Source organism: Neopelma chrysocephalum, unplaced genomic scaffold, assembly GCF_003984885.1.
Source record: "Neopelma chrysocephalum unplaced genomic scaffold, ASM398488v2 Primary Assembly neopelma1_23, whole genome shotgun sequence".
In the NCBI taxonomy this organism is placed as follows: domain Eukaryota; kingdom Metazoa; phylum Chordata; class Aves; order Passeriformes; family Pipridae; genus Neopelma; species Neopelma chrysocephalum.
In genome coordinates, this window is record NW_020897691.1 from 29,126,616 (window position 1) to 29,148,574 (window position 21,959).

At 35.4% G+C, this 21,959-nt stretch overlaps 1 protein-coding gene across 1 annotated transcript in view; it reads left to right on the plus strand.

The window, feature by feature from the left end:
* The window catches only part of TRDN (triadin), a 111,354-nt gene that overhangs the window by 20,551 nt on the left and 68,844 nt on the right, over window positions 1-21,959 (plus strand). The window contains exons 2-3 of the mRNA XM_027683602.1: window positions 11,684-11,893; window positions 18,375-18,422. Of these exons, the coding sequence (XP_027539403.1) occupies window positions 11,684-11,893; window positions 18,375-18,422 (258 nt within the window). The remainder of the gene's footprint in view (window positions 1-11,683; window positions 11,894-18,374; window positions 18,423-21,959) is intronic.

Below are 21,959 nucleotides of genomic sequence, written 5' to 3' on the forward strand. Positions count from 1 at the left end.
ATGTGCCTATGCAACGGACTTGCCTTTAGCTATCCTATAAGTATATAAATGTCATATTCTCATATTTATTAAAAATAACTCCCTGACAAGATAGACCTTGGTTCATCTGTTTACCATAGCTAACAACTGTCTCTTGTGAAATTGGTTATACTATTTTATAAGCCACATAACAGTTGTCTTCAGTAGCTCCCTTTCAGTTTTCTCTCTCACAGGGAGCATGACCTATAATACAGTTTTGTAGCAAATTGTCATTTACAGATGAAATCTATCAATGACATAGATGACTGACTTGCCACAAGCAGTAATTTTAGTTTTCCCCTTCTGTCAGATGAGAAATTTTGTCTCCAATTTTTAGCAAAGTCTTTTATATATATGTATGTGTGTATATATATACACTGCATAACTCAGTTTTGCAATTTCTGCTGTTTGCTAAAAATGCTTTTTTCTTCTGTCTCTGGTAAAACACCTGTGACCAAGTTTCTTAATATGACTTATGATATTTACATTTAAACTGCTCATGTGGTGAGCTCCATATTTGAGGTCTACTGTGACTGAGTAGCTCCATATGGAAAACTTGACAGACTTGCAATATGAGACACTGCTGGCACTGCTGACTTTCAGAGAGTATTTTGAATTATTGTCAGAACTACTTTTGTTCTCAGAGTCTGTAGATATCAGTCCATTAAGACGTATAAAGTTGGTCCTACCTTCTCAGTCAGGTTAGCTTGGAATAAATGAAATCAATGAAATAATCTTATTAATCATTCCTTAATACACTTATTTGATGAAAATAGTAGTTCCACCATGGGAAGCACAGATCTGGAATTATCTTTACAGTCTCTTTATACTGATACACTGGTCCAGAGTGGAGATAGGTGTTTGTAACCTACTATTTATTCTAGTAACTTCCACTATCTATTATGACTCTTATTATTTCCCAGATGGGAACAGGTTTTTTCTTCCATAATAAAAAAATAAGTCAATATTTTTCTCTAATCCCTTCTGAATGTTTCAAAGATGTGTAGAGTTGAGTTTCCAAAAGCTAATAACAAGGGGAATGCATACAGTGCTTTTGCTTCAGAAGGTTTCCTGCTATTTAGAGATAAATGGCAATCGTTTTCCTCCAACCTTCATTTTGACATTTTAAAAGATAAGATGTACCTCTCAGCTTATATCAACTCAGGAGTGTGTCTAAATATCCCTTTGACGTCTCCTTCTGAAATGTCAAATTTCTAAGACGAACGGGAAGGTAAAACTTCTTACTGTTTTAAAGCACCATTTTATTTCCAAAGAAGGGAAGACATTACTACAGATCAATAAAAAATTCAGGTATGGATCCAAACAAGTAATGGATTTTTCAGGGTGCTAGTAGTTTAGTATTGAGTTTTCAGAATTCAGTTACATTCTTATCTCATCTGCATACTGAGAAGTTGAAAATGAAACATTTGATTTTTTAACAAATCTCAACATTTCCAAAAGACAATTTAAAAAACATATCAAACCGAAGAGTTATTTTAAGGAGAAGATTTTAAATGTCTAACTTTCAGATCATGAAAAGGCAAAGTCTGCTGCCTTTTGGAAAGGAAGCAGCTCAGTGTCCCTTTGCCATACTTAGTATCTAGTTTATACTGCAGTAAATGACATTTCTCTTGTTCTTATCAACTGTACTTACTGCAGGTTTGATTTTATAAAATAGTTTATTTTATTTTGATTATTGTTCACCCTTGTGGTCTGCTAAGTTCTCAAGAAACTACTGCAGAAAGTGATATAGTTGTAAGTATAATGATCTGTAAAATTTCCCAATAAAACCTGCCATCTTTTAAACTTGGTCCTTAGGACTTCCCTTACTATTTTGTATAAAGTAATTTCAGGTATAAATTATTGCAGAGAGGTTACAATCAGTCATATAAGACTAACAAAGAAGATCTTTTAATTACTACCTAACTACTAATCCTTTCCATGTCTGAGGTACTTCAAATCAGAATCATGTAAAAGCTTATTGAGATACATATGCACATGGGAAACATTTCCATAGATCAGAAGGTTAAAGGTCATATCAGCATAATGTTCTTTATAAGGAATTTTGGAATGAAATAAAGATATTTTTACACTTCCTTGCTAAGATATGAGACAAGTTTTCTTCTGCTTAACTTGAAGTATAGACAAATGCTCTACTAGATTATGAAATTCAAACATAAAAGAAAAGAGAGAAGTTCAGCTTCAAATCTCTGAAGTTCAGCTTTCCAAGCGATTTAGGGATCATCTTGTATGAATTTTCAGTGGGATATGGTCTCCTAGATCCTGCAGACATCTGTTGACCTAACTGAGACCTCTGAAGTCAAAGGTTAAATGTAAGTCAGCTGAGAGGGAATTAGCTTATTTTACTGCTGATTGTATTTTAAAGCACAGTGTAACTTGGGTCTGGCTGAAACTGGTTTCCCCTTCCCCTCCTTGAAGTTCTCAAATTGTTTCAAGGCATCTGTACAAAGAGGCAGAATTCCTCTTCTTCATATGTAATTTATCTAATACTACAGTTCATACCTTGGCCTATTCCAGAACAGGTAATAGCAGATATTAGTATTTTTTTAACAGGACCAATGTTGCATTCCTGAAAAAGCAGACGTTTTCTTTTCTCAGGGGAAATCTGATTGGAGTAAAGAGACCTTTTCATGGTTATATATACTTATCCCTTTTCAAAATCTTCTGAAGACCTCTTTTCTTGGTTACACTGGTTGCTAGAGAAAATTGAATTTTCCAACTGTAGAAGACTGTCTTCCCTACTAGCCCATTCCACTTTCTGAGCTTTTCTACACAAAACATCCTTGATTTCTACTGCTTGAATTTCTCTCCTTGATCAGGAAGGAGGAGAAGTCCAGGTTGCCCTCAGGGGATTCTAACTCCTTTTGTATAGTGAAGGTCCAAATCCATCATTTGAATCTGCATGGCAAGGAGTTAACCACATATGCCAACTTATTACATGAGGTACAACTAATCTTTTATACACATAAAAGTATTTTCAAAGCAATCTTTGAAGCTGTCCTCAGGAAAAAAAAATCAGATACATGTATACAAACAATTTTAAATAGACGTAAATTGAGGGTTTGAAATTATTTTGACTTGGTATTCTTGGAGTATGATGAAGAACTGCTGTGCTTCAACTGATTTATTATCTAAAAAAGTGATTTATAACAGCTATATAATGCATTACATAACAAAAAGCAAAATACAGTAAGAAACTTATTTAAAAATGTTGGAACTTAGTTTCTGAGTTTTCCATAATTCTTTTGTTTAGAGTCACTAGCACTTCAGAGCAGGTTTTGTAAAATTGCTCCATGTGGAAAAAAAATTCTCCTTTATATTTTATATTTCTCCTTTTGATTATAAAGGACATTTACACAAAAATAGTAGATTGGTTTCTTAAAATTTTATTTTCTTTATCTGCTCCCTCCCATTCATAATCATCGTAATCCTCACAATATATTGACATGGAAGTTATTGTAATATTGCAAGGGAAGCATTATGACTGCAAGTAGGCTATAAACAGCAGGTTCTTAAAGTGAAAAGATCCAGTTTCGATACAAGTAACATTGAAAATAAAAAGCACTGGAGAAGCAATAAGAGAAATAAAATGCTGCTTAAGATGGATTTTTTCTTTGATATTTGTTAGGTATTATTTGATTAAAAAATGTCCACAATATAGGACAAGCCAACAAGTCAGAGGATTGGTCCAATTTGTGTACTATCCTATCTTCACCAGCAGCCACTGGTTGAGGAAAAAGTTTTGAGTTCAGACATTAAATACTTAACCCCTGCCCTTCCAGAATACTTGCTCAGAATTCAGGGATATGAAATAAAGAGAATTTCTGAGTCACAGACTGTATCCTCATATTCAAAAGTCCTTTTTACTTTCATGCAGTTGCCCACTCCCTATCACAATCTGTCTGTACATCACTGGAAAGTAATTTTCGGATCATGCAGCTATGGAGGTTTTCTAATTACTATTAGTTCAACTATTTTCTTCAGAGATTTGTTACTTTCTTTTCACATAGCATGTGGTAGTGTACTCTATCTGTATCGGGTTTGCATGGAAACATTTTGGTAGCAGAGGAGACTAGAGTGGTGGCTTGTATGAGAAGCTGCCAGAAGCTTTCCCAATGTCCAACAGAGCCAATGCCAGACAGCTCCAAGACGGACCCACCACTGGCCAAGGCTGATTCCATCACGATGATGGTAGCACCTCTGGGATAACAGGGAGGGGAAAAAAACAACTATGTAACTTCAACCAGAAAGAGTGAAAACAATCAGTGAAGAAGGAGAAGGTGCTCCAGGCACCTGCAGCTCCTGGTGCAGCCCCTGGTGAAGCAGTCTGTCTCCCTGCAGCCCTACAGGGAAGCAGATATCCATTTGCAGCCCCTAGAGGACTCCACACCAGAGCAGATGGGTGCCCATAGGAGGCTGTGATTCCATGGGAAGTCCATGCTGGAGCAGGCTCCTGACAGAACTTGTGACGCCACAGGGAACTCATGCTGGAGCAGCCTGTACCTGGAGGACTGCATCTAGTGGAAGGGACCCATGCTGGAGCAGTTCTTGAAGAACTGCAGCCCATGGAAAGGCCTCAAGTTGGAAAAGTTCATGGAGGACTCTCTCTTGTGGAAGAGATTAGGTGCTGGAGCAGGGGAAGACTTTGAGGAGTCATCCCTCTGAGTATAAAGGAACAGCAGAGACAACATGTAAGGAACTGACTGACCACAACCCCCATTCCCTGTCACCCTGTGCCACCGCAGGGAGGAAGTAGAGAAAACTGGGAGTGAAGTTAAGGGAGGACTGCGGAGAAGGCACTTATTAAGATTTAGATTTTATTTCTCATTACATATTCTCATTGATTAAACTTATTTCCATAAGTTGAGTCTATTTTGCCTGTGATGGTAGTGGGTGACTGATTTCTCCCTGTCCTTATCTTGACCCATGAGCCTTTCATTATATTTTCCCTCCCCTATAAGGGGAGTAATATAGTGGCTTTGGTGAACACCTAGTGTCCAGCCAGGGTCAACCCACCAGAGTATCCTAAGAAACTGTAATTATTACAATTCCAAAATATATATCACATGTCAGAATACAACATTAATAACTTCTAGTTTTCACCTCATAGTATTTAGTAGCAGTAGTACTGCTATTAGTATTATTTACTGATACTTTATGAACTACGTAGTTTCTTTGAACTAGATAATGAAACGGTTTGATATAATGTACCTTTTATTCTACAAACTTCTTATTCAAATCGATGAAATTGGTGTACATAATTTCTTGGAGAATGAATAGAAAGATTAATGCAATTTACTTCTTTAAATTATCAGATGCTCTCTATTGATCAAAAATAAAACCATTACAGTTATAATAACAGAAAAGGAAATTAAAAAAGTACACAGCACTATATGTAATTATAAGTGCCTTTTCTGAATCCAATCATTCAGCTAATTTTCATGCACCATCCTTTCCATATTCCATAATCTCTATTCTATTTCTTTTGTCATGTAGAATTGCCTGCTGCATAATCTCTAGCCCTATTTTCCACATTTCATGAAGAATATTACATTTTTATAATTATCAGTCACCAATAAATCTGCATATGTTCCCTTACATACAGTCTGAGTCCCAGCTTTCTAAGCAGAAAAACTACCTTAACGTCTGACATTTGCCAATATGCACCATATGTGTTGAGAGGCTTTTCTCTTTGCACTTTAATTACACAAACAGTAGAGTAACCCTTCAACACATTGTGTAGGGAATTTAAAAGTGTGTAAATTGTAGTATCAGTTGTGAAACCCTTTTTATATGTTATTCCCTTTAGTTATTTGAGTTGCATTTATTCATATGTACGGGGATATAATGTGATTCAAAAGAGAAGAAACTTCTGGATGTCAGCCATCTCAAGAGATTTATGCTTGAGATAAATTAGCTTTTCTTAAAATTGTCACATTTCTGCTCAAAAGCTTGCAGAAGCTTCTCCATTCTCAGAAGACCTGCAATAGGTGCCCGTCACCCATTTCTGGGCTGAACTGTAGATTCCTGCCCTTCTCACAGTCTCTTACAGGTAATCGTGACAGAGAAGAGCTTTCAAAGGAAGGCTGCATTTGCCTATTTAAGTTGTCTTTCCCTGTTCCCATCTGCTTCTCTGTCAGTGTTAGAGTATTCCATGCATGTCCAGTAGAAATCATGATCCATGTTAGTGGATCTAGCTAAGTTTGTAGTCTATTCAAGTTCATCATGGCTACAGATCATCCACAGGAAATGGTTTTAAATCCACTGTAGCTACATACTTTAGCAGTATTTGTAGGTTTTGACCAGCTGGACTACTCTTGATCTTCCTCCTCTGAAACGTTCTGCATTCTGTTGCTCATCATCCAGTATCTGCATCTTTGGCCTCTGGTGCTGGCCAGATAAGATGGTAGAGCCTCTCTATTCAATTTTGTACAGTGGATCCTGACCTCTTCTCTCTGCTCAGAATTTTGTTTTCAGATAAACCTATAAAGAAGACAAAAAGCATGACAAAAGTCATAAGACTGCTTTAAGAAAAAGTATTATTACTGATATTTTATTGTAAACTACTGACTATTAACCACAGCAGATATTCTGTCTTTTCTTTTCTGTAAGCCAAGGGAGAAGAAACCATAGCAGAGAGGTTGAAAGAGGAGGATGCCACAGTCAGGCATAAGTATCACCTGAACAACAGGCATAGGTGTAATCTTTTCTTTTGGTAGAAATCATTTTCCCTACATGGGAAAAGAGTGATTATTGTGATACCTTCAGGTCTGTGGACTCACTAAGGGATGTGCTGTGCTTGAAAAAATGCATCAGATTATCCATTGCCCAGTTCTTCACTGAAGGGTTCTAATCCCTTGTCCTCTTCTCCCTGTGGTACCTTCCTTTCTGTAGGTTGAGACTCCTGCCTGCATTATCACAACAGTGGTGGATTGATAAAGTCACCAGGTTCAATCCCAAGGCTTGAGCTAGTGCTTAACACAGAGTGTCAATTTATACAGTTAGTTTTTCTCTTTTCTGCTTATTTAATTAGTTTTTAAATATTCCAAGTGAAGTGGAATAGGTCAAAGAGGAGCTAGCAATGACCTGAATCTAGAATACTCTATAGCCTATTTATTGGAGAGCTCATCTGGGGAGTGGAACAGAGAAGTCAAGATTTACCCGCTCTCTCATTAAGAGCAGACTGCACTGATGTTTCTCACATCCCAACTGCATTACCCTAGCAAAAATATTATTATTTAAAAGGGAACAACCTCTTTTTTTAGTGCTGTGACTAGCCTTCTTTTAAAATGCCTAGCCTTAAAAAGCCATTGCACATTAAATATTTTACTTAATTTTTTTTGTACTATTGGCGACTAAGCCTGTTATACACAAAAGAGCTGTGAAATACAACAATAGAGAAAATTACTCTTTTACATCTGAATGAGTCTGAATGGAGTAGGTTTCTTTGTTTTGGAGGTTTTGTTCTGTTTTGTTTTTCTACTGGAGTAGTGGAAGGTATAGGTAAACCTGAACTGCAAAAAGGTGCTGAACTGCAAAATCAAGTACTCAACCTTAACCATGGACTCCTATGCTTATTATGCCTCAAGGAGAGTTCAACTTACAAATACAAAGGGTATTTTATCGAAGCTGCCAGAACTACAAGCTCACTCTGGACTCTGAAAGTCACACAATGTTTTCCTCAAAGTTGTCACCAATTGTCAAGGTCTATTTATATTTACGAGACCTTATAGGTCTTCAGATTTTATTTTAAGTGACAACTCTGAAGCCAGAGGAATAGTAAGAATCTCTGAGTTTTAACTGTTTGGAATTTAGCAAATCAATCTGTTGATGTAAAGGTGACATTTGTGACCTGATGGGGTAGTTCTGTGTGCATGAGAAATTGTGATGTGCAGTCAGAGGGATATATCCCTGGAGTAATCTTTTTATAGAAATGTATATATAACTTCTTCAAGTTCCCATCCTCATTGAAAATCAATAGCAATCACAACCCAAAGTGCCAGGAGGCTCTGGCAGACATGTGGTGGTGGATTAAAATTGGATGGCTGAAATTGTAACAGCCTTCAGCAGCACCTTCCACTCCTATGATGGATATTGCTCCCCCAAAGCAGGGACAACTGATCTGCTCATGAATCACCCGATCCACTACTGCGTTCATCTAAAATAAACTGACTTGGATTCTGGTTGGCTGTAATTCAGACACTGAAATTTGTCTTGGGAGAGAAAATGTTTATTATATGGGCAGCAAAGATGCTTGGAGAAATTCAGGAATCTGATTTTAACCTGTAGCTGAATGACCTCTGTTACTTGTAAAAGTCAAACTCAATAGGCTCCATTATGTGATTTCAAAGCAACAAAAATACCTGTTCTTCTCATTCCCCCACTGTGCACGTGGTGACCCAATGACCTCTTGCGCAGGAGCTCTGCCTAACTTTGGCACTATTCTGAGAAAAAGGAGAATCACTGCTGGCTGAACTCATGGAAACGTTGCCCATATCTATGTCCCCTTTCCTCTACTTGTCTATCTGTGTAATTATCATCACTGCAGGTTTTGGGAGGAGGTTAGCAGTGGTAGGAGATGGATAAAAATGAACAGAGCACTTAGGCACTGCAAAGCAAGAAACAGGCAGAAAATAGCATGAGGCTACCACCAAGGTACTACAGTAACAAAAAGCTTGTAAGGGAGAGGGCAGTCATCTTGGTGTTATTGCCTCTTCTTTTTGGTGTCATGAAAAGGTGATGGTATCAATATACAATCCATCCTACATGAGATTATGTAGTAGCAAAAAATATCTTTCTCAGGAGTCGTCAGATAAAGTCCTCCAGCAAATTTTGTTTATATTGATATCTAGGGACATAAAAATTTGATTTCTATTTTCAGTGCTTTAGGGCATCCTGTCTGGTTTTTGTTTTGGGGTTTTTTTAGGCAGTTCAGGAGTAGATCTTTACCCTGTAGATGTTGCTTGCCAGTCCTGTGAGGATGCCTGTGATGTCATAAAGCATCTATAACAATACTGGAGATTTTTCTTCAGCACCTGAATCATACTGCAAGCACCTGCGTTGGGAACCTCTAGCAGTATAACAGCAGTTTTCTTAGCTTGACTTCCAGTCAAATTTGAATCAATAGCTGTTCACTCACACTTCAATGACTGTTAACAGTGGTGATTTTATTGTATAACATCCTGAGTTTTCAAGGGGAAATCTGACTTGACTACATCAGCAGCCAAAAGCATGCCATAGCTAACCTTCTAGCATACTTGAGCTTTGCCTCTGCAGCTTTACTCTGATTGATAATTTGTCATTAACTATTTTCTTCACCAAAGAAGACATACAGCAGTTTGAATTTGAAAAGTTAGGTATACTTAATAGGAAGGAACTATTTTTACACAGAATCAGACCTAGAGGAATGATCCTTTGACTGGTGATTGTGAGTCTGCATCTGTATACACACTCAGAGTTTTAATTGCTTGTATTATAATTGCGCAAATATCTGTCATTAGGATGTCCTTGAAGATATGCTGTGGTACTAATCAGACTTGTCGACGTGAGACAGTACATTTCTATTCTCTTTTACACATCATAAACTCTGAGTGATATCCCCAAGGGGAAAAAGTGCATAATGTGTCATTTATGACCTGTTGCTTGCACAAATTGCCTGCATTTGTATGTAGTAGGATAACAAAATGCTATTGATTTTGAATTTGACTTAGGAAGCTGATCTTTATTGCTAGTTGTCACTTGGCAGATTTTTCCTCCCACTGTGAAATGTTTGATCTAAAATTAATGTTTTGGAGAAATGGAAGCAGTGATAGTTTTACAATATTTAAAAAAAATTGCATACATTCTATCCTAGGAGATAGACATTATTTATAAACAGAATACACATTCTGTAATAAGACTACATTTCAAATAAGTTACAAAAAGCATGTAAGATGCCAATCTTGTTCTGCTTAGACAACACTGCTGTGTAGCAGAGCAGTTTTTTGGGGCTTAAAGCAAGGCATGGATCAGTACCAGCATGCTCGTGCAGAGGCAAGCTTAAAAGGTATAGCTAAGGGAAATACACACTAATACAATGCACTACATAATAATAATAAAAAGAAAAGAAATCTAGACTAGATTGGGGTATGAATTTGAAAACTCTACAAATATGACAGATTAAGAGTTAGGGAACTTCTAACACCAAAATTTTCCTTCCCAGTTCTATAGTTTTATGTGAGACACATAAAGGTCATTTCAATATCACTTTGGAATATTGTTTTCACTTTCTACAGAAAAAGGAACAAAACCAATATTCATTAACACAAGGATTGGAAGACATTTTTGGGTTTTTTAGGGAAAAGTATATATACCTACGGTTAATATTAAACATCTTATCCTTTCTTCATGTATTTCTTTAAGAATATCAGTGTTGTGATTCTCAGAGACAGCTACATACGTGTTGTGACTGCAAGTGTCTGAAAGTCTTCAACAGCCTGTACCTTAGCTCCAGAAATAGTTTCTAAATGCATATTTGCCATTTTCTATGTCAAAAGTGAAATTTTAGATGTCTGTGTGAGCAAAGGTCCCTGAAATCATTGAAATTAATTTATGAAAGTTGGTTTCATAAACCAGACCAAGAATATATGTAACATATAATTGAATATTTTAAAAGTAGATCTTGTAAACTAAATTAAGTGGAGATACTGTGGTCTTTTACTAGTTTCGACTGTGGTGTTATGACTATTTTTACTATTGTTATTGCATATAATGAAAAACAAATGCCAACCAAGACTGTTTAGTTTATCACTGTCCTATATGAGGAAGATTAATTTGAGAACGTTCAAATGTGGTCAGGTTTCAGTTACCATAGTTTTGGTTTGTGTCCAGAATTAACATTTTTAATACCCCAGGAAGAAGTAGATTAATTCGCTTTTGGTAATGTCCATTAAACAGTTAATGTGTGTCAGCTGCTCACTCAGCTAAGTAGTACTCACCATCATACCAGGTTTCTAGCACCAAATCTATACTTTCTGAAGTTAAGTCTGCTTTAGCACTGTAACTCTTGTTTCTTAGGAGATTACTTCATTTAGTGAAAAATTCCACAAAGATATTAAAAAATCGGCTACAAGCATCTTCACAACTTGTAAGGATACTGCATATGTAAATCATTTGTGTTTCTGTGTGATGAAATGGATTAGATATATTTCTATTGCCACTGATATGTGTCCTTGACAGCAGAATTCCAGCCAATCCCCAAGTGGCAGACGCATTAGCTCCAATGTGTCAATGGAAGTACACTTAATCACATCACCTGAGAATCTGACCTGCAGCCCATAACAAGACTGTCCTTTGTAAGATAATGATACTTCATGCTTTTATCAATCACTCTTCTAGGTCTGTAGCTGTTTGTGGCAGATTAAAAAATGTCAAGTTAAAATCCAAAAGGCTGTTTCACCATGTTGCTCCCAAATTACCTTTACTAAAAGCGGGCCCAGTTGAGGAAAACCTTCTTCCAGAAAGAGCAAAACCTTTTTTTAATAATGCAATATTTATATTTATTTTAAACATTCTGATTATAAAGCAATTTCAAAACAATATTCATATTCTTGATTTTTAGGCTCCAAGTTGTCTTGACTTTTCTCTGCTTTGACTGTTTGCATAGGACATATGTCTACAACTACAACAATAATAGATGGCAAGAATGGATCCGTTCCTTCATCATCCACGAAAGTAGGCAAGAAATCAGTTACAGAAGACCTCGTGACAACATTCAGCTCACCAGCAGCATGGCTTCTCGTTGTTGCCCTGATTGTTACCTGGTCAGCAGTAGCTATTGTAATGTTTGACTTGGTGGATTACAAAGACTTGGCAGGTAAAACTCAACATATTCTGTTTGACATCTTGTATATTAAAATTTTAAAATTTATTAAGGAATGTATATTACATAGTTATGCATGTGTCTCACTTTGGGGACAGTACAGTGTCTCTGCCAAGTTTACCAAGAGATAAGATATCATAAGAAATGTCAGAATGTATTAGTTTACACTTCATACATCTTTATAATTTAAATCTCTTTATTTTGCAGCCCATCCTCATCCTCAAAACCATGCATATTGACAGTCATGTAATATGTATATGAGCATATATAGTCAGATTACCATTTTGCAATTTCTATATAAATTTTTTCAAGAAAAATAAAGTTAATTAATTCATATTTTCTGAAATATAAAGTCTTGAATAGTTGCCTTAAATATTCTGACATCTGCTTACACAGTTCAATGACTAAAAAAATGCAGATCATTTCTAAACATGCTAACCCTAAAATTGATCTTCAAAAACCATAAGCACAGAGGACCAGATTCCTAATATTAGCTAGATCACATCCTTGTCTTCAATAAGACAATAACTCTAGCCTAGTTTAAGACTTGGCAAGCTGACTGAACAAGATCGAGTTTAAAGGTACATATTGATTAATGAGGGCAAAGATGAAAATAAAGTGGGTGGTACAAGGACTGGGATTCTAATTGAGGAACTAGAAAAAGGAACAGGGAATAGAATGGAATAGAATTTTTACGCCTTTTTTCTGTCAATGATATATAATGAAAAATAAATTAACTACCTATGTTTGCAAAGGGTGCATAATGTTCAGCAAGACATTAAGGCGGTAAAACTTACGTGAAACAAACAGTCTGTAACGACTGGGAAACATATATGTGATACAGAAAACAAATGATTACAGTCCTTTTCTTTCTTAAAGTAGAGCTCCAGCTCTGAAGTTATCACATCTATCACAATAATTAACTAGGAATTGAAATTCAGACTTCAACCTTTTTATTCAAAACAAATTGAGTTGATGTTTTGGAGTAAATTTCCTGGACTTTATTAGTTTACTGATAAATTCATAGATTTTTTTTTTGTCCTACTATATATGAATATTGACTTCAAGATTTACTTAAAAAGCTTTTGAGACATAGATAGATCTTGAAAGAAACCAACCAATCCTGGATCAATGGATGTCACAGAGTTTGAAATGTGGAGAAAATGTACCACAAGACTTTCTTAATTTTTTTTCTCCTCTGTCTTTGTTTTCAGAAGGACATCACTTGAGTTCCAGCAAAACATAAAGTTATTTTTTAGAGATCTTTCCAATATAGACATCAGATTTTAATTTGGACACCACACACTGGATACTACAACATATATAGAAACCACGAAAGAGAAACTATCATATTCTGCTTCAGTTTTCCATATTACCCATTAATCAATCAATTAATCAATTTCTCAAGTTCTTAATACGTTTTATATGAACAACCAAGAAGGAGGACATAACTGAGACTACACTCTTATACTGGCTGTCAAGTCACACATGTTCGATATATAAGTCAGGGTAATGCTAAGTAATAAGAATTTGTACTGGAGACTGAAGGAAGCATCTAATTCTGCTCATATTATATTGACTAAATGAGTTTAAATGTCACCAATGTTGATGGAAACTGACATTTTCAGACCAGGATGTAGAAATAAAATAATATAATATTTAATCTGCAGGGTGAGTTTGTATTTTGTGGAGGTTTCTGAGAGACGATACTTTAGTACTTTGAGTTTATGAGTTCATTTCTTTTCTTTTCCAATGATATTAATTAAGTGATTAATTAGGCCAGTATTTAAATCAGGTCTCGATGGTCAAGAGTTAAGAGAAGAAGCTGCTGTACTTCTTTAGACCAGGATGTATTAGACTGTTTTCTGTATTTACATAAATTTAACAATAGCTACGTAGCTCTTACCATAACCCTTGAGTTTCACTTCTAGAGTTCCAACTTCAAGTTAAACCCACTGATTTATAAAAATTCCATGAAAATAGCTGGAGATTTCACATAGAATCATCTGGCTGTCATTATTAATACTAGAATGATTTTCATTTCTGGACAGCTTGGCCCTTTGCATCCAATGGAGGCCCTTTGCCTTCTTTTCATATAGAAAGTAGAATTAAGAGCATATTTGGAGCATATATAAGTGACTCCTTAAATCTAAAACCCAGTGATATTTTCTCTTGAGTTTGACACTGTTCTTTGAAGAATCAGACCTGCATAAAAAGCACAAATAGTTATTTTCAGGACTGTAAATATAAGTTTGCAAGCATGATTAAAATTAATTTCCTAGTTTTCAAATGCAAATGAAAGATGCCAAAGAAATTATATTCAACTGCATACTTTTTTAATCCATAAAACACAGAAAATTCAGTGTGTTTTTCCTCAAAGAACACTTGCCTTTCATAAGTCAGTGCATTCAATTTCTTTCCCATTTCTCTACCTGAAGTTCCATGAAGTTCAAGTTTAGAAAGTATGCATAGCATATGAATGAGGCAAGCTGAGAGAGTTGAACTCAGACTAGAGAAGAGGAGGGGGAGGGATGGTCTCGGAGCAGTCTGCAGATTTTTGAGGAGAGCTACAATGATAGCAGAGGACTCTCGTCCATGGGCTCCCACCAGGGACTTCCACTATGTTTCTGTGCCAGAAATGACCGTTTCCATACCAGAGCTGTTAGCAGTAATTCCACTGCATAGGACTGACTGCAGCAGAAAACAAGAGCAGGTTTACATAGTAAACCTGCCTGGGAACTGTGTGGCTGAGGAATATACATGGATTTTGTCCCCCTGATTACATTACAGAGCTGCTAGCCTCTGGGCAATAAAGGAAGTGCAATGCCCTAGATTATGAGTTACCTAGACAACACACAGAGTCATGGAGGTCAGTAGAAGCACAACACATCAGCAGAGTAGAAAGTACTTTAAACTGGAGCATTGTTTTCCTTCAATAATTAACAATTTTTATCTCATTATCTGAAAGACAAATAGTTCCAAAAAGACATGTAGTATTAGTATATGCATTTTATCTCTTATGTATTTTTTTAATTTATCAGTATGAACTTCACACTGCCTTCTGTGATTAGAGTGCCAACTCATAGATTTTGCTTTTGATCACTATGGTTTCACGTTCTTTTAGAAGTAAACTATCAAGTTTGGGAAATTTGACAATTTAGATAGGATGAAATTTGTCCCGCGAGTAACTATATGAAAAAGTGGTACTTAGTTTCATCCTAAAGTAGATGTGGTAAATTACTTTTGTGGGATGCCTTTTTACTCAGTATTTGAAAAGTAGCTTTTAGAACTGAGGGAGGCTGAGGGTGGATAATGCTGAAGGTTCAGGTAACTGAAGTTAGCGTACGTGAGTTCAAGCTTCACTCATAAAAAGATTTGCAATATATTTTTGTGTAATTTTACATGTCCAGAACAGGATGACTGTAAATACTATAGTGCTCTCTATTATTCAGGAGGTGCTGGTTATGATATAAAATATATCATAAGAGGAGAACCCTGTGTTATAAGTTACATGTGTAAAGCTGTGACTCCTTGGTGGTTATGTGTCAGTTTGTTCAGAGGTTAGAACAGAGATCAAACCTGCAAGTCAGTTTTGGCTTTGGCATTGGATTTTGAGGAAAGCATGAGACAAAAATTAGATCAGTGCTGAAAGTTTCACCCCAGTTCTATCTGCCCAGAAGAAGGAAATTAAATTTTTGCAGTGTTGTGCTTTAGTGTATTATGCTCATTCCTTGGAGGAAAGAAATGAAAACTTTCATTCCTATCATGCTGTATTGTACAACTATAAACATGACCGAAATATTTGTAAAGTGGTATGAAGGTGACATGCAATACAAAAGCCTGAGATAAGAAACCAAAAATCTTATGCAGTACATAATGTGCATGAATATGCAATAAGTATCATACTACATTGAATGATCTCATATATTTTGAATATTTTCAGATATGCAGAAAAAAAATGTTTTGATGTATGCGTTGCGACAGTTTATTGCTACCATCCTTTGTGTTAGAAAATACACCTTGTTAATTGGCTTCATAATTCATGAATATATTTCATACATTTCTTGTATGTATAACTGGATTATATATTTTAATTGGTAAATGTAACTAAATACTTTAAGATTATTTTAGTCTTAAAGATTAATTACCCAGGAATTCACATTTGGTAACAGGCTAATAGAGTGTTCAAAATTCCCTGCCATCTCTGTGACCAATTACAACTAATTAACACCATCCTAATTTCAGATTCAGAGTGTTCAATATTCAGAGAAAATTGATAGTGATTTAGCCAGTCACCTAAAGGCCAGACTAAATCAAACCTAATGAAACCTCAACAAATCTATGAAACCCAAAATTACCCACAAAACAATCTAAGTGAAAATATAGAAAACACACACTCACACACTCCTACCAGGATGAGCTTAGCATTTTATCACGACAGCTTTCATAAATGAAAAAAAGAATAGGCTCTTTGTTGTGGATAATTTGTTTTGCTCAGCCATCAAGAGGCTTTTTAGACACCTGAAGCAAAGCAGATCTCTGTGGAGGTAATACCAGTCAATGACAGGAATGGGGAGCTAACAGGAGATGGAGGCATGAAACTCATATCCACTTAGATGCTGTCTTTAATTTTTTTCTTTAATTATTTTTTTTCTTTTTAAGATAATGACAGAACATCTGGCCAAATTGTTGTGGGTTCTCCCATACTACCTTCTGAATAACACAGCCTGAAGGCACCATTTCTCTGCCTGAACTCATGGTCATTTCTATTACTGCCTTGTAGTCACAGAAACTTTTGGCTGGCCCTGGGTAGTATACATAGAATATACCTATTATTATTCTCCAGCAAAGGAAAATAAATGAAAATTAAGAACCATTTGTCACATGAAAATCTATATTTTGGAGCAAAAAGATGCACGAAAGTAAAGAACATGACTCTAAACCACTTGTATTTTATTACTGACATGGACATTTTTTTCCCTAGCCTCCATCACAGTGAAACTGTAAGGTGCAAAACCTGTTAGGTCCAGAGCGTTTTGTCATTAGGAGACATGGAATTCAGCAAAAAATGGCTATTCTACTGGGTTTCTTTTCTTTTCTTCTTTTTTTTTAATTCTGTTTTTTGTGAGATAATCGTTATTAGGAACATATACATATTTTTCTCCTGCAATATTATCTCACTGTAGTCATCCTGTTGGACTCATGTTCACTGGAAATTTTAAGATATGCAAAAAAAAGTGTACTTATAGATACTCTTATATTTACAGCACATTCACCAATGTTAAAACTGATAATACCTCTGCACTTATTTAGGAAAAAAAATGAACTTCTGGCTTAGTTTAAAGCACCAGAAAATTTAGTGGAACAAATAATTTTGTCTCTTTTTCAAACATGCAAAACCCTAGGCAAATCACAGAATCACAGAGTAGGGTGATTTGGAAGGGATCCACAAGGATCATCAAGTCTAACTCTTAGCCTGGAATTTATCGAAACAGTGCTATAGTCTTCTGACATACAATTTTTACTGTATTTACAAGTGTCAATCCAAAGCATGATTAAACAGCTTATCTATTTCAAAATTCTTAATGAAATTCTTAATTGAATTATACGAGACTTCAACTAATGTACCCAAAACCTACAAAATATTTTTCCCCTTCCATAATGATAAAAACAACTAAAGGGATTTAAGTCAAATTCCAGTTTAAAGAAGGGCTGCCCAGGTGACATCTGGTTTGTCATGTTTCACTCTGCAGCGGATCTCATAGCTGAGTTATAAACCCCTAGAAAATGAGTTTACACTGGAAAGAATGACAGTCTATGAAGTGTTGCAGTGCTGCAAGTGCTGCATTCATTCCAAAAGGTCTAGCATATAAAAGATGATAAATTGTGATAGATCAAACTTCATGAGGTCATGAAGTTGAAAATATGAAATTTTAGAAACTGTCTCCATGAATAGGGAGGGATTTAAGAGGAGGATTCATGCTTGAATATGCTTCATGGGATAAAAACCACAACCCAAATTTCCAGTACATAATGGTATTTGTGAAATTTTTAATTTTAAACAAACAAACCAAACCAGTAATTCACTTCAGTAACAATTGCAGTGATGCAACTCTTTGGTTATTTGCTGTTGAAGAAATTGAAGTAACTCAACTAGAAGCAACTGTATGTGATTTATTCTTTTCAGTAATAGAATTTTTTTGTAACTTGTGAAAATACCTGTATCTTATTCAACCATATTTTCACATTGCTCTGATTCATACTGTATTATCTTACACCTAGATCACACTGGTTTTTTTAAATGAACTCCAATTTCTGCTTCATAACAGCAGCCCCACAGAGATTAAAAAACTCCTCACTTCACTCCTTAAGTGCTTCCTTTAACCAAGAGACAGTTGAAAATGTTCATTATTGCTAATGGTGTTTCTTCCTTTTTTTTTATTGGCTTTTCTGGGGTTCATCCTGTTGCCATCAGCTATAGACACCTATTCACAACATTGCGATGATCCCTGTTTACCACCTGGTAAAGACCTTCTGCCTGCAGTGTTCTGAATACGTGTGTGCAATGATAACAAAGCATGGGCACAAGCAGAATGCCAGGATGTGGCAGCCTTGCTTCTCAGCTAACCCCAACTCTGGATGGCTGGGGCTGAAAAGTTCATTGCAACAGCCTATTCCTGATTTTCACATTGTGCTTGAAGTAGACCTGACTGCTAAGAGTTGACTCCAGTCAGGAGATTCCCAGAAAATGATGTCAAGCTGAGATACTAATTTTACACTTTAAATGTCCTTTAAAAATGCCATTGTACAATTACTTAACAGCTTTTTAACCTGAAGATAAGATCGGTGTTCTTAGTCAGAGAACTGAACCCATAGAATGAGGAAAAAATAAAGCTTCAAACTGTTTTAGATAAAATGTCTGTCAGTTTCAGAAAAAGCCACCTAATGAGGGTCTCACCCACCAAATCAAAACCTTCCAGCTGAGACCAAATCAAGCGATATAAATTACATGGAAAGCCCATCCTAAACATACACTGCTGTCCACATGTACAGCTATATAAAAAGTACCTGAAATTACCTAATACTTTATGATAGTTTGTGAATTTCTTCCTAAATTTTGGTGAGTAGGTTCTAGTTATACCTATTTCTTCGTCCAGTTTCAGGTGAGTTTTTCTCTATGGACTTGACCTCAATACAATTATCTAAGGCTGATATTAGACAGAGACAGAGAAGATTTAGACTACAGGCTATAGTCTTCATATTTACAATATAAGTACTTATAAAATGGAAATTACTGGGAAATGCTTAGTCTGCATTTTTTTGTATTGTTTTTATATGCAATAATTCAATATACTTATAAGTATAAAAATTAAATAATTATTTTTATACTTACATTTCAATGACACCTGTCCAAGTTTTTTTCTGGTGCTTAAGCTTAATGTTATAAAAATGTTAGTCTATGAAACAGAAAGATAAGACCTAAGGACAGCTATGTTGATAAACTGGATTATTAATAATGGAAGATTTTAAGTTTGTATTGAGTTTAGTATCTTAGTTCACAGTGTAGAAATAAAGTACTATTACTACTAAACTTAAGAGATATAAACTTTCAGATTAAAATATAGGTCTCTATATTTAACTATTTTATTTTTTACTAAAAATAGGATATGTTTTATCACAAACTAGTGTTAGGCTTTTGTATTTTATCAAACATGACACAAATTCTGTCTTCATCAGCTGTACCTTGTCAGTATCAACGAAGTAGTTCATATCTCATAGATCAATCTTTACACCAGATAATTACCATCATTTGTAATTTAATTGTATTCAATTCACTGAAGTCAAGATATGTAATTGATGAAAATCTAACAATTATTACCTAATTTGCTGCAATTCATTAAAAAAAAACACTTTAGCATAGGTTGAACTCTGAATTTGTATTCAACCATTTGACAAACAAAAAAGATTGATAGGGGCCTATATTTATGGTAGAGTTATTAAGACTGGAATAATTACTGAAGTAATTTGCACAGATAAATCAATTAGTCACTTACTATAGTGCACTTCATAGAAATAGATGACACAGATCACGAAACATAACCAAATTTTCTTGAGGCACTACAGCAAATCATACCATGTGATTACTCAACTCTTGTTTCCAAAAGTCACTGTTAAAGGACCCATTATCAGTTCTGATGAAACAAAGCATTCTTCTGTCCGAACATACCACAATTTTACTGAAGTTACTTTGTCACTTTATGAAAATTATCTTCTATCCCACGAACACACTTAATGCCAATTGCAGGACTTGAGAAGTCTGTCATTGGTAAGTTTAAAGGAGCTGTGTTAAGTGTGAAACATTAATTATCATTAAAGTTATGAATTCAATTTTCAAATCAATTGGAATTAAAATTGTGAGCCAAGGAGACTTCAAAAATGAAGAAATTAATTGTTCAGAATTCTTGTTTTCATAAAAGCTCTTTACAGTTTAAAATTAGATCCTGCCCCTTCTACTCCCAGCACAATAGTTTATAGATAATATGTCATCTATTAATTATAGTTTAAAGCTATAGATTAGTTACAAATTATATATTACACACTATATAACATATGCTAGTAAAAAAAAAAAAATGTGACCTTACTTTTAAAATAATTAGTGTTCTAAGGTTTACCAAGAAATGAAAATTTGGACAGGAGACAGCTGATCCTACCTGAATATATTGCATACAAAATTATTGTAAAAAACCTCATCATACTATTCCATTGTTGGACATTTGTAAATAAAATAAAAAAAATTGAATTACATGAAAATGTCAAGCTCAAACTTTGTTATGAAAATCTGCATTCTTTCGGCTTCACTCCTGAAGCAAGAATATGCAAATCTTCTGGGAATGGTTGACTTTCTTTGCATGTGTTTGAGATAAATGGAATCTTTCTCTGTAATTGTTACCACTAGAACTGTTTAATTTCTTTTTTTTTTCCTAGTGTGTTTTGTTCTACTAGGGACCTAGTAGAACCTGTTGTCCAAGTTGTGGGGAGAGCTAAAAGCATGGATTTAATCAGTTGTAATTTTCACTTCAGCATTAGCTGCTATCATGTTCTTCAGAATTTTAGGACACATCATTACTGTTAGCATGACAATTAAAAAATGTTGGAAATATAAAAAGTTAAACAGAAGATCTGTGCAGGAGACAATTTTCCAGGGCCTGTGCCACTTGCATCAGACCTCAAGTGAGATGACAGTGTCTGTTTGAATATAAAATTCCATTTTGCAAATACCAATAAAGTGTCACCTATACAGCTCCAAACTGATTTTTCTAAACTTCGTGTGTTAAACATGATTTGCAACTTGGGCCTGTTAGTGTGGGTATGACTGGAAAATTTTGCTTCCAGAGACTTATAATTTCTAATACCTTTTCTTAATGGGGTATGAAGATGTCATGAATTAAAGACCAGGATATGATGTTGAAGACTGATTCATGAGTAAAGATGGCTTGCCTTGGGGTGGTTGGAATAATTTCCTCTGCTCTTGATCTTGCTCTTCTCTGAGCATCTCCCTTGCCTGCCCAGGGGGGACAGCTCTGCTACCTGTGAAGCAGTTCTTGAACTGCTACTTGATAGATGAGTATATTCAAATAAATTGATACTAGTTCTTGTTTAGTTTTCAGCTGTATTCTCTGCGGCTGTAAAAGCCTGTGGCCGCAAAAGCAACTGAGCCCTCTGTAAGCAATCAGTGGATAAAAGGAGGGTGGGTATCCACAGTGGAAATCAAGGCAGCTGTCCAAAGTTAAACCATCCCTGCTTGTGAATCAAAACCTCTGTTATGCTAAGACACTTCTGGCCATGTCCATTCTATTAGTCGACTTTACTCCTCAGCATCTCTAGATTAGAATGAAGTAAGGTTTGGGTCATAGATTTACTTTTTAATAGCCTAAATATATTCATTCTCCTGGTTAATGCTTGAGAAGAGTATCTGTGGCAAATCAGTTGAAAAAATTAAATCTCTGCATCTCAATGCATGAAGACAATGAAAATAACCAAAGTAAATAAATCAGGACTC